This window comes from Herpailurus yagouaroundi, unplaced genomic scaffold, assembly GCF_014898765.1.
Source record: "Herpailurus yagouaroundi ecotype Mexico unplaced genomic scaffold, PumYag 67493, whole genome shotgun sequence".
Classification (NCBI taxonomy): Eukaryota; Metazoa; Chordata; class Mammalia; order Carnivora; family Felidae; genus Herpailurus; species Herpailurus yagouaroundi.
Window position 1 is genome coordinate 816,275 of NW_024420301.1, and position 12,307 is coordinate 828,581.

Below are 12,307 nucleotides of genomic sequence, written 5' to 3' on the forward strand. Positions count from 1 at the left end.
AAAAAAAAAAAAAAAGATGAGTCCAGATACTGACAAGTGCTAGAAAGGAAAATTGGAATGCCCTGAGTGTGCCTGTGGCTGCAGATCCAGGGGCCACATGGATGAGCAGATACCCCGAAGCCTTTTGTCCTGGTAGTCACCTTCCTCCTGGCCCCTGGCTTGGCTGAGTGAGTGGCACACCTATGCCGCCAGAGCCTGTGCGAGTGGCCGCCTTGTGAATACCAGCGTGGGAAACCCAGAGGGGATGATCAGCCTCTGTCTGAGCTTTCTAGACTTCTAGCAGGAAGGTATGGCTCTTTGCAAGATGGCCACGGTGACCCTGCCGTTGGCTGGAATACTCCGATGCTGCCCCAGCGGGAAATTGGCAGAGCATCTCCAAGTGACAAAAAGGACCTCGGCTCTGCCCCTGCCTCTTTGGATTGAGAGACACTGGGTGTGTTCCCAGGTGGGGAGCCGCAGGAGCAGAGTCAGGATGCCTAGGCCCTCCGCAGTGGCACGTGGCAGACAGGCGTCTACCTCCAGGACTGTGTGGGGACCCTAGATGGATCACTGCTCAACAGCTGTCCCCTTTGACTCGGATGGCTTTTACTCTGAAGCTGTCAGACATGGCATTGGGGTGGCTAAACATGGCTGTTTCTGAGTCGGGGGGTTGGGGACATTCATCTTCCACATAGGCCACAGAGCAGTTTTGCAGTCCTTCGTAAAAGCCCTCTGAGAGATTGGTGTCTGTTATTCTTCTAAAAATGGTTAGATTTTCCCTGGCGCGTTTGCTTTGGACTTGTGATTCCGGAGGGCCGTTCCCACGATGCCAACAGTGGCTGTCTCTGGGTGGACAGGGGACTGGGTGCTATCTTTTTGTTCTGATCTCCGTGTTAGGACTGTATGTTGTTTTTGTCATAAGGAACAAGATTTTTTTTATACGTTTTTAAGTTTCGCTCATTTATTTTGAGACGGAGAGAGAGGGAGAACCCCAAGCAGGCTCCGCACTGTCAGCACAGAGCCCGACGTGGGGCTCGATTCCATGAACCGTGAGATCATGACCTGAGCCAAAATCAAGAGTCGGATGCTTAACCGACTGAGCCACCCAGGCGCCCCATAAGGAAAAAAGATTTTAAAAATGACAAAATGATTGTTGTGGCCGCTCCAGGGTTTGCCACGTGCAGTGTGCCAACTTTTCCACGTTACAGACAACAAACATCACTGGGCAGGACTAATTATTGGCTAATAAAGAATCAGACAACACAAGAGAGAAACATTTCTTAAGTTGATTAAGAGCTGATTGCAGAGCTGACGGAACCATAGAGGGTTGCTGCGACCCTCCACGATGCTTTGACTGGCTGGGCCTTGGGAAATGGAGGCTCTTGGGCCATTTGGGCGCGTACCACGTGCTGTTCACCACGTGATGGTGCAGGGGTCAGGCGGAGGGATGATGCGTGGGACCTGGCTGGGCATGGTGGGGACGGTTCCTCTTCCCTGCCAAGAGTTCATCTGGCCTTTACCGAATCGACTTTCTGGGCCGGACAACAACCACTGGCATCTGGTTCTCTTCGCCAGGTTCTAGGTGCCCACGAGGCCCCCCGGAGGAGCTTCTCCGTAAGTACCTGCCAGAGCGTGTACGCGCGTGTGTGTGTGTGTGTGCGCCCGAGAACGCTAGTGTTTACGCACGTATGCACCTGTCTGTGCACGCGTAGGTGTGTGCGTGCGTGCACGTATGTGTGCTGTGCCTGCCTGTTTGTTCCCTGGCGCTCCGGGTCCTTCTCTCTGAGGCACAGTCTCAGAGGTCGCCCACCCCTCCTCACCCGAAGCGCACTACACAGTATCCCCATTCCCTGGGCACAGCCTCGTTCCTCCAACCCTGGCTGATTCGTGTCTTCTTCCTTTCTGTCCCTCCTCTAGCAACAGACAATTGTGAGTATTCCTCTCATCTGCCTGTTAAGTTTTGGGGCTTTTAGTTGCTCTGGGATTGAGCCAAGTCCAGGCGGGGGTGGGGACTGCTTCTGCCGCCACCCTCCCGACCAAGGAACCCCCCCCCCACCGTGATTAACTTGTCTGGGCTGGGGTGGCGGGGTCAGGTAACCCCAAGCTGGAACCTCATGACTGGCCGGCCCACCGGGCCCACCCTCACCTTCCCGTCTCTCCAGCCTCCGTCGGCTAAGTATGGCGGGCGGCACACGGTGACCATGATCCCGGGGGATGGCATCGGGCCAGAGCTCATGTTGCATGTCAAGTCTGTGTTCAGGTACACGGCCCCTGGGCCTACCTCCCCTTGACCCGTACCCCTAGGGGAGCTTATACCCCGGCGGGGCGGGGGGGGGGGGGGCTTGAGAACCGTGCCAAGAGGGACCGTCAGCCCAGAAGCCCACTGGCCAGGGCTCTGCCCCAGTGCCCCTTGAGGCAGCGGCAGGAGGGCTGAAAGCCCAGGCCTTTTGTCCCAGTGCCTGTGATCCCGGGCGCGAGGAAGGTGGCAGCAGTCCTGCTGCTAACTGTGTTGTAGAGTTCAAGTATCTCCCCGTCAGTTGGCACAGGTCGACCCCGTCTCCCCTCAGGCAGAGCCAGGTCAGGGTGGACAGCGGCGGTGGCCGGGCCTCTGCGCCCAGCAGTCCAGGGGGGCTTCCTAGAAGAGGCGTGGGGGAGGCCTGGGGCTCGCCACCTTGACCCAGTTCTGCCCCAGGCACGCTTGTGTGCCGGTGGACTTTGAAGAGGTGCACGTGAGCTCCAACGCTGATGAAGAGGACATCCGCAATGCCATCATGGCCATCCGCCGGAACCGTGTGGCCCTGAAGGGTAAGCGCGGGGGCCGGGGCGGGGAACCGTGCACGATCCCTCTCATTTCCAAGCCGACACACACTTGTCCCTGGGGCCGCACGACTCGGACTTTAGGGTTTCTCTGGCTGGGGAGGACCCTTGGGCTTGGAGAGCGGACAGAAACTTTTGGGGTCTGTGCCGCGACTCTGAGAGCTTGTGGCACTAGGCTGGACAGGAGCCTGTTCAGTAAAGGGCTTCCCCCACCCCCTTCTCTCCTGGAGCGCAGCCCTCTCTGCTGGGGTCAGCTTTGACCCTCGGGGTCTTTTTCTCACAAACCGTATGTCACAGGGATGCGGTTTTAACCCTCTCCCGCCGCGTGGCCCGTAGCTGGCACGGCTGTGGGTGTTACAGGCAGGAATTCTAGCCCTTCCTCTGTTTGCCTGGATTTGGTACATGTTCTTAAAATGCTTGCACTACTCGTTCCGTAAGCTATAGTCTATCACCTGCTCTGTGCGAGCCGAGCTGAACCCGGGTGGAGCCCCAGCCCCTGGCAGTCAGGCAGGGGGGCCAGCGTGGCAACTGAAGGGCGTCTGAGGCATTGTGGGCAAAGGCGGTGTGGGCGGGGCGTGACTTGGAGGGGGCGGTAGCCCCAGTGGGCCCTGAGGAAAGCCTGCTCTTCGAGGCACCCTCTGACCGCCTTTTCTTGGAGGCTGCTGGCCCCCTCTTGCGCCCGTTCTCTTTGCCCGGGTCCGCCCCGGCCCGAACTATAGTCTTCTCCAGGCAGCCACCACCTGCCCCTGAACTGGGGCTCATGTGGCGCCTCGATGCAGGGCCTGACAGCGACGCCAGCCAAGGTCACATTGCTGGCGCCAGGCTGGCTAGCCAGCCGGTTAGTGAGCAGGAGTGGTCACTTTCTCTCCAGCCAGACCCCGATCTTCCATTTCCTGCCCGGGGTCTGGCAAGGTCTCCTAGCCAGCTGCCAACCCTTGTTCATTCATCTGTTCGTTCATTAACTATTTATCGAGTGCCTGCTGCGTGCCAGTCCCTCTCTAGGCCCTTGGAACCCCTCGGTGAACCGCACGCACTCTCTGCCCTCGCGGGGCTTACGTGAGAGACCACCCTGGCGCTCTGCGAGGTACCTCTGCCGGTAAAGCCACCTCCTCTGCCTGATGCCGCCTTGGGCACGCGTTCCCTTGCTCAGGATGGGGAATGTGGTGGCATCGCTGAGCCCAGGGGCCCCCTCTCCAGCCTGTCTTTTTTCCATCCCACAGGTAATATTGAAACAAACCATAACCTGCCACCGTCCCACAAATCCCGAAACAACATCCTTCGGTGAGAGCCCAGTGCACAGGGTGGGGGCTCGGCAGGGGCAGAGTGTGGCAGCAGACGGTCGTGGCACCGGCCGGCTGCTCTTCTCTCTGTGTTCCCAGTACCAGCCTGGACCTCTATGCCAATGTCATCCACTGTAAGAGCCTGCCAGGAGTGGTGACCCGGCACAGGGACATAGATATCCTCATTGTCCGGGAAAACACAGAGGGCGAGTACAGCAGCCTGGAACACGAGGTGGGTGGGACCCAGGCTGTCCCCTTATTGTCTTGGGTCGTGGGGGCTGGGGACGAGCCTGGCCAGGCCCAGGGAGAAGCTTGTGCTGGAGGGACTCTTCTCCCCGTCTGTCCCAGAGTGTGGCTGGAGTGGTGGAGAGCCTGAAAATCATCACCAAGGCCAAGTCCCTGCGCATCGCCGAATATGCCTTCAAACTGGCCCAGGAGAGCGGGCGCAAGAAAGTGACAGCCGTGCACAAGGCCAACATCATGTATGTCCCATCCCTGCCGTGTCCCTGCCCATTGCACAAGCAGTTGTGAAACGGCTGAATTGAACACTCTCCTCCGCCCTGCTGTTAGGGACTTGGGGCCCCGGACCCCGCTGCCCCCCAAGGGGCTGTGCCCAGGGGCGTGCCCTCTTGCCCCTTTTCCAGCCGCGGCGTCACCACGGCGCATACTTTGGGCAGGGAGAGCAGGATCGTGCCCGTCGTACAGGCGGGGGACTGGTCAGGGGTCAGAACCCAGCTTCTCTGGCCATCTGTATACCCCATGCCTCTGGCTGACTGTTACAGTGGCCAAGCTGGCGTCTTGCGCTCCCCCACCTAGGAAACTGGGCGACGGGCTCTTCCTCCAGTGCTGCAAGGAGGTGGCAGCCCGCTACCCCCAGATCACCTTTGAGAACATGATCGTGGACAACACCACCATGCAGGTAGGTGGCCTGCCGGGTTCCACGGCAGCCTGCCTCTGGCGCGGTGGGCTTCCCGTGCGCTCCAGCTTTTCTGCCTGTCCCCCCTTGCCCTGCAGCTGGTGTCCCGGCCCCAGCAGTTTGATGTCATGGTGATGCCTAATCTCTACGGGAACATCGTCAACAATGTCTGCGCAGGACTGGTCGGGGGCCCCGGCCTCGTGGCTGGGGCCAACTACGGCCATGTGTACGCCGTGTTTGAGACGGTGAGTGTCGCCAGGGCCACTGGCCTTTCTGTGCTAGAGAGCTCGCATCTCATCCACTTCGCCGAAAGTATAGGATATGGTGTGGCCATCGCCACTGTCTCGTCCCAGAATGTTGTCGTCCCCCCAGTATTGGGGGCACCTGGGGGGCTCAGTCGGTTGAGCAACTGACTCTTGATTTCTGCTCAGGTCATGATCTCACGGTTTGTGAGTTCGAGCCCTGCACTGGGCTCCGTGCTGACGGCGTGGAGCCTGCTTGGGATTCTCTCTCTCCCTCTCTCTTTGCCTCTACCCCACTTGTACTCTCTTTCTCTCTCAAAGTAAATACATAATCTTTAAAAAAAAGAAGAAACCCTGTGCTTGTTGGTTGTTACTCGCACCCCCCGCCCAGTCCCTGGCCACCACTCATCTGCTTTCTTGTCCCTCTGGCTTTGCCTTTTCTGGTCATCTCCTACACGGAGTCATATACCGTGTGGCCTTCTATGATTGGCTTCTCTCCCTTAGCACAGTATTTTGTTTTCCTTAATTTTAGAGAAAGAGCGTGTGAGCAGGGGAGTGGGGCAGAGGGGGAGAGAGAATCCTAAGCAGTTATGCTCAGTGTGGAGCCCGATGTGGGGCTCAATCACACAACTCTAGGATCATGACCTGAGCTGAAATCAAGAGTGGGAGGCTCAACCGACTGAGCCAACCAGGCGCCCCATTAACGTAGTATTTTTAAGGCCTATCCACACTGTGGCATGGCTATATGCCCCAACAACATTCCTTACGGTGGCTGAATAATATCGTATCGTACAGAGAGATCACGTTTTGTTGGTCTCTTAGCTTCTATTTTTAGGTCTTTTTTTTTTTTTTATGAGGTAAAATTCACATAACAGTGTGAAACCATTAAAACTAATTTTTTTTAATGTCTATTTTTGCGAGAGAGAGAGAGAGAGACAGACACACACAGCTCATGAGCAGGGGAGGGGCAGAGAGAGAGGGAGACACAGAAGCGGGCTCCAGGCTTCGAGCTGTCAGCGCAGAGCCTGACGCGAGGCTCGAACTCACGAACTGTGAGATCTGAGCCGAACTTGGGACACTCAGTCGACCGAGCCTCCCGGGTGCCCCACCCCGCTTTCTTACCATCCCCTTTCCTGTCTTGCCCTCTCGAGGCTACGAGGAACACGGGCAAGAGTATTGCCAATAAGAACATCGCCAACCCCACCGCCACGCTGCTGGCAAGTTGCATGATGCTCGACCACCTCAAGTAAGCAGCTCCGTGACCCCCAGCTGCCAGCCCCCCCGGCCAGCCCCCAGGCCCCAAGCACCAAAAGCTTCCCTCCCTCCTTAGGCTCCACTCCTATGCCGCCGCCATCCGTAAGGCCGTGTTGGCGTCCATGGACAACCAAAACGTGAGGCTCCTATGCCCCCGCCCCCCCCCCCCCCCCCCCGTGGGGGTTGAGCTGGTGTGCTACCTGAGGGGCGGAGGTGATGACCTGTCACTTCCTGCTGTCCCCAAGGGGAGGGCGGTACCAGCCAGGGTAGGGCTCTCTTGGCCTTAGCTGGTACCACTGCCCTCCTGCTGGCAGGCCCCGCCCCTGCAAGCCACGGGAGACCGCGGGCGGCCCGGGTAGGGGTCAGGGCTCAGGTGTGCGCTCAAGTTCGCGCGTCTCCCACAGATGCACACCCCGGACATCGGGGGCCAGGGCACTACGTCGGAAGCCATCCAGGACATCATCCGCCACATCCGCATCATCAACGGCCGGGCTGTGGAGGCGTAGGCTGTCCCTGGGCCTGCCTCAGCTCACTCCCCCTCCCGCTCCCAGCGCCCCAGCTTGGTGGGTGGACCCAGAGTAAATCAGCTTCCGTCCCCGGGGCCCGGGTCTCGGCTGCTGTGTTTCTGTCACTCCGGGACGCTGACGTTTCAGTTCACACTTTATTAAGAAAAGAAACACGCACACTTCCCATCCGGGGCCCCTTTGTGAGGGCTGGGGACAGAACAAATGCTGAATGGTGGGCCTGGCTCCAGCGTCTCTCTGCCCTGCCTCGGGGCGCGGAGCCCGAGAGAGCTCGTACACTGCAGGGTGGAGGAGGGCAGCTCCCGAAGGGTGGCTCGCAGTGTGGCAGGAGCCGCCCGGCTTTCCCTGAAGGCACTGGGGGGGGGGGGGGGGGGCAGGCACGCCTCAAGCTGCACAGAGTGCCTGTGGGGCTTAAGGGTTGAGCCAAGGGTGCCGGAGGCAGTCGGCTGCGCTGGCCCGCTTCTCGGGGATGTACTCCATCATGGGCAGCAGGAAGGCGCTGAACTGCGTGGCCTGCTCCAGGGGCCACTCGTATTTCTCCATGAGCACCTCGTACAGGCCCCAGTGCTTGAGGTTGTGGATGTGCCGCAGCTCTCCTGGGGGCCGGCCAGCGGGCCGGAGGTTAGGCTCTGCCAGGAAGGGGGCCTCTGGACCCCGTGCCCCCCTCCCCCGGTTCTGGAGCCCATGCTCCCTGCCCTACCCCCCACATCCAGGGGGCCCGAGCCCGCTTGGCCCTACCTCTCCGGTTGAAGAACTCCCGGGAATAGCGGCCCGAGAGGGCGAAGGCTGGGGGGATGTCTCCCAGAAGCTCCACGATGTGGGCGATGTGGTCTGTGGACAGAGAGGAGGCTGGGCGGTGGCTGGGCGGCCGGGAGGCCCCCAGGCTGAGCCCAGGGCCGGCCTCCCCCTACCCTCGTCACGACTGTAGTCTTCTCCAGAGTGAGGCTCGAATAGGTAGTCTCCGGTGGCCAGCTCGAAGGCCTGGAAGGGGGAGAAGGTGAGGCTGCCGGCGGGGGCGGGGGGGGGGGCCACCTGCCCTAGGCCAGGGCAGCTGGGGCGTACCATGCACGCCGTGCTCCAGATGTCGGCGGGGGGGCCGTACTCGGCTCCGATCAGCACTTCCACGGCCCGGTACTGGCGTGTCTGGATGTCCTCCGTGAAGTGCTTGTGCTGGAGGTAAGGGGAGCCCTGGGGAGGAGCCGGGGCCGCGGCTGGCCCGCCCCCAGCGGCCCCCACCATCTCCCACCTCTGGGCCGGGCAACCAAGGAGCTCAGTGGGGCTCCCTCTGAGCCTCAGGGTCCCCAGAGGTCCCGAGAGGGACTGGCCTCTTCCCAGGGGTCCCCGCCCCTTGCAATGGGTCCAGTTCTGGTGACTGGATGGGACGGACGCTGGTCTGGGCTCGGTCCCGGGTCTGTGTCAGGAGGCAGAGCCCGGGGTCTGGACGAGTGGCAGTTCGGGGCCCGTGGGGCTCGGAGGAGGCCGGCCTGTGCCCCTGCCCTCGCAGCCGGGTGCCCACTCTGCTCTCCAGACCGGTTCATACCACCCAGCAGGCGTTGCCCAGGTCTGCGATCTTGATCTTGATCTTGTCTGCGTTTTGGGGCTCTAGGGGGTTCACCAGGAGGTTCGAGGCACCAAACGGTGCTGGAGAAGGAAGAGAAGGGGGAGAGGCTGAGCCGGCTGGGCCCCCGCCTGTCCAGCCCCGCCGAGCCCACCCGCAGGCCCGGCCCAACTTACTGCTGGGCGACAGGAGGCCCCCGGTCTCCCGCTGGTTGGAGGAGCCTGAGAGGATGGAGCACGAGGCGGGAGAGAAAAGGGAGCCCGAGAAGCCTGACGTCTGGGAGCCCGGGCTGAGGCTGCGCTCGCCCCCGGTGGCGGGGGAGGAGGAGGCGGGGGAGGGGCCGGCCCCGGCCCCGCCCCCGGGGTGGCAGCCGGAAGAGGAGGTGGAGCCGCTGCCCCCCTCGAGCCTCGAGCCAGCGTCTGGGGAGAGGGGCAGAGGCGGGGTGTGAGCCGGCACCCCGGTGGCCTGCGCTTGCCGGGCGCGCGCCGCGGCCCCTCACCCTCGGCCTGGGCCGCCGCCTCCATGGCTTCCAGTCTCTGCAGGTCCCGCAGGCGCTCCTCCAGCAGCCGCTTCTGCAGTTTCCGCTTGCGCCGCATCTTCTTCCTCTTGTTCTTCGACAGCTTCCCGGGCTGCCATCAGAGCCCGGGTCACCCCAGGGTTCCCACCGCCCAGCCTCTGAGCGCCCACGCCTCTCCCTGCGGCCTGCATGCTCATGGGGGATGGGGTCTCTGGGCCCTAGGGCCACCGAGGACGTAAACGCCGGGCCACCCCGCTGTGGCCCACGCCTCGGCGCCAGTCCTTCGCTGCCCGAAGCTAGACTTTTGGGGGCAGCTGATGGGCCTTCGTCTAGCTCGGAGCCCGCCTCCCCTGGGGGGGGGCAGCTTGGGCCCCTCGTGGCCCTGGACGCACCGTCCGCCCACAGAGGCAGTGGCGCCCAAGCGACCGCCCACGTGTGCGACCCACCCTGTGTCTCACCCTCATCCCTGGGGAGGGCAGGGACGTGGGGAGGGGGTGGGGCCAGAGAGGCCGAGGAGGGAGCTCTGAGGAGATGGGGAGATGAGGCCCAGGCAAAGAGAGGCACCCCAACTTACCAAGACCTCCTGGGGGGCAGTGCTGACTGAGGGGGGGCAGTCGGAGCATCGGGGGAGGGAAAGGAACAAAGACTCAGGCGGGGGCTGAGGCCCACGGGCCCCTCCCTGGGCCCACGCGGGCTCGCGCTGGTACCTGTGGAGCGGGATGGGGGCGGGGCCCCTGACTGCTGCCACTCTGTGGCTTCCGTGGCCAGGCGCCTGATGTAGGCATCGCCCACACACAGCAGGATGTTCTCGGGCTTGATGTCTGTGTGGATGATCTTGCACTTGGTGTGGAGGTAGTCCAGGCCGTGCAGCACCTGGGGAGAGCCACTCCGGAACTTTCACAGCCCCGCCCCGGCCGCCTCGCCACACTCCCAGAGCACGCGTGACGCTCACCTGCCTCACGATGCTCTTGACGCAGGGCACGGGCAGGCCTTGGTAGTTGGACTTGATGATCCACTTGAGGAGCTGGTGGCCCAGGACTTCCAGCACCATGCACACATCTGGGGCTGGGAGTGAAGGGTGGCCGGAGGGCCCACGGCAGGGGGGCACGGGCCCCGCCCACCCACAGCTGGGGAGCAACCGGGTCTGGCGGTGCAGAGTCACCACCTGCCCGGTGTCGTTATGGTGTCCCTGCCACTCTCGGGTGTGCCACTCGGGAGGTACCTTGGGTGCTTGTCCCGGGGGCAGGGCACCGGAGGAGCAGACACGGAGGCCTGTCAGGCCAGCCGCACTCCCGTGCCCAAGTATTTGCCAGAGAGCCTCTGGAGCAGCTCCTCAGTGGACGGCACTGCCATTTGGGGGTAACTCGGCCATGCCCGTGGATAACCGATGCCCGCCCGGTCATCCGCTGGCCCCCGCACAAACACAACCCCCGAAGCGGTGGGGCTGTTTTGCAGACTAGTGTCACTAGAAGGGATAAGCCCCCACTGTGCAGATCAGTAAACCGAGGCCCCCGGCAGCTGGGATGGCGGGAGCGGGCACCGCTGCCGCCACACCGCTTTGCTCCTCCTGCAAAGGATACGGACTCCGTTAACGCCTGAGATCCTGAAGTCATCGATGAGCTGGACAATGGTCTCTCTTTTGGGGTCACTGGGGTCACTGTCCCGGACCTGGAGCAAAGCGACCACGAAGGAACGGCTCCACCCTGGCCCTCACCAGCTGCTCCCTGCTGCGCCCCCCGCGCACCTCCGGCCTCGGCTGCGGCTCCCAGGCCTGCTCCCGCAGGTCCTCCCAGGCAGAGCCAGCTGGAGCCTGCCCCTCTGGGAACTCCGCCCTGCCTGGGAGCCGGGAGCGGGGAGGGTGGCGCCTCACACATTTCAGGAGCTTGATCTCATCCACGGCGGTCTCCGTGTAATGCCCCGCGCTCTTCACCACTTTCAGGGCCACGAAGCGCTTGCGCCTGCAACACCGAGCTCCGCGTCGGCCGCCAGCCCGGCCAGACCCGTGGGGGCATCGTGGTGGCCCCAACGGAGCCCAGGGGTGGGCTCCCGGCTGGCACTGGGCCCCGGGGGGTGGTGGGCGGAGGGGGCACTTACTGGATATCCCAGCAGAGCCAGACGGTGGAGAAGTGGCCCCAGCCCAGCTTGCGCACCACGTGGTACCGCCCATTGAACAGGTCGCCGATCTTCACAGGGTAGTAGCCGCCTGGGGAAGGAGTCCATAGAGCGTGGTGGGTGGTGGCGCCTTCCTGGGGTGGGGGTGGGGGGCCAGGACGATCCAGCCCCGCCGGCCCCCTGGCCCACGTGGGCCGGCCTCGGCACCCTCCTCCTCCCCAGCTGCCCTGTGTCCCGCGGCGGCCACCTGGCCGCCCGCGCCGAGGCCAGGCCTCACCCTTGCAGTAGTCCTTGGGGTCCTCCTGCTCCTCGTCATCGGAGCCCAGCAGCCCCTGCAGCATCCGCGGCGCCGGTGTGGCGGGGGCGAGTTCGGAGCCCGAAGACTCGGGCCCGCAGGAGGCCTGCGAGCTGCGGGTTGGGGGGCGGGCAGTGAGCACTCGAGGCGCCGGGCACGGCGGGGGGAGGGGGGGGACCCAGGGCGGCCTGGCCGAACCCTACCTGCTGCTGCTGCCGCCGCCGCTGTCCCCGCCGCCACCACCGGCGCTGGCGCTCATCCCGGCCGCGCGGCCCCGCAGCTCCCGCGCCCCGGGCGGCTGCTCCTGTGGGGCCCGGCGGCGGCCCGCGCATTTATAGCCTCGGCCGCTGATCTCACCCGCCTTTATAAATAGCCTCCCAGCTGCTCGGCTGTGGGCAAGGTATGCGGCGGGAGGAGGCGGTGCGGCCACGGGCCGCCCGGGAAAGCCTGGTCCCCAGGCCCAGCCGCCCCCCGCCCCCGCCCTGCCCCAGGGGTGGCCGAGGGGGCCCACCGAGCGGGGACTGCCGGCAACCTGCTTCCCAGGCGGAGTCCCTGCGCTCCGGAGCTGGAGCCAGCTGAGGCGGGGCGGTGGACAGGACAGCCCAGTCCCCAGGTCGGGCGCTACTTCACACCCCACATACCCTAGGGCGCCGTGACACTTTCGGAACATTCTCTGGCTTCCTGCTGGGCCTCTGGTAGCCTTCGCGAAGGAGGCCCTCCCCATTCCCATGGGTGCCCTGTTCCCTGCCCGCTCTCAGTGGTTCCCACTTTTCCTGTGGCTCATTGACCCCTTAGGCAGGCGCCCCCCTCTCC

General features: G+C 63.3%; 2 protein-coding genes across 4 annotated transcripts in view; one reads left to right on the forward strand and one right to left on the reverse strand.

Moving 5' to 3' along the window:
* IDH3G (isocitrate dehydrogenase (NAD(+)) 3 non-catalytic subunit gamma) overlaps nt 1–7,085 on the forward strand; it is a 10,134-nt gene extending 3,049 nt beyond the window's left edge. The window contains exons 2-13 of the mRNA XM_040467392.1: nt 1,555–1,593; nt 1,897–1,908; nt 2,142–2,239; nt 2,672–2,784; nt 4,017–4,077; nt 4,176–4,308; nt 4,425–4,558; nt 4,893–4,995; nt 5,091–5,237; nt 6,386–6,480; nt 6,565–6,625; nt 6,893–7,085. Of these exons, the coding sequence (XP_040323326.1) occupies nt 1,555–1,593; nt 1,897–1,908; nt 2,142–2,239; nt 2,672–2,784; nt 4,017–4,077; nt 4,176–4,308; nt 4,425–4,558; nt 4,893–4,995; nt 5,091–5,237; nt 6,386–6,480; nt 6,565–6,625; nt 6,893–6,994 (1,098 nt within the window). The 3' untranslated portion in view covers nt 6,995–7,085. The remainder of the gene's footprint in view (nt 1–1,554; nt 1,594–1,896; nt 1,909–2,141; nt 2,240–2,671; nt 2,785–4,016; nt 4,078–4,175; nt 4,309–4,424; nt 4,559–4,892; nt 4,996–5,090; nt 5,238–6,385; nt 6,481–6,564; nt 6,626–6,892) is intronic.
* Nucleotides 7,086–7,135: 50 nt separating this feature from the next.
* Nucleotides 7,136–11,791, reverse strand: SRPK3 (SRSF protein kinase 3). 3 transcript variants are annotated; one of them, XM_040467387.1, is made up of 15 exons: nt 11,698–11,790; nt 11,477–11,607; nt 11,182–11,290; nt 10,958–11,045; nt 10,668–10,755; nt 10,040–10,146; nt 9,795–9,960; nt 9,662–9,687; nt 9,070–9,199; nt 8,747–8,989; nt 8,553–8,653; nt 8,075–8,182; nt 7,924–7,993; nt 7,751–7,843; nt 7,136–7,608 (listed from the first exon to the last, which is right to left on the reverse strand). In XM_040467387.1, exons 1-15 carry the CDS (start codon nt 11,751–11,753, stop codon nt 7,424–7,426), a joined length of 1,701 nt encoding a protein of 566 aa, XP_040323321.1. In that variant the 5' UTR covers nt 11,754–11,790; the 3' UTR covers nt 7,136–7,423. The 3 variants fall into 3 exon arrangements, with proteins under 3 accessions (XP_040323321.1, XP_040323322.1, XP_040323320.1); XM_040467388.1 differs by lacking the exon at nt 7,924–7,993 and having other exon boundaries at nt 11,698–11,791; XM_040467386.1 differs by having other exon boundaries at nt 7,751–7,993.
* Nucleotides 11,792–12,307: the final 516 nt, after the last annotated feature.

What these genes read in the sequence shown, in the direction of transcription:
- SRPK3 (XM_040467386.1), bottom strand. Translation starts at nt 11,753, where the DNA reads ATGAGCGCCAGCGCCGGTGGTGGCGGCGGGGACAGCGGCGGCGGCAGC. An exon ending in CTCAGGCGTTAACGGAGTCC is followed by an intron (nt 10,147 to 10,667) that starts GTATCCTTTGCA and finishes TCCCAGCCCCAG; the next exon opens with ATGTGTGCATGGTGCTGGAA. An exon ending in GCCCCCATCCCGCTCCACAG is followed by an intron (nt 9,688 to 9,794) that starts GTACCAGCGCGA and finishes GCCCCCCCTCAG; the next exon opens with TCAGCACTGCCCCCCAGGAG.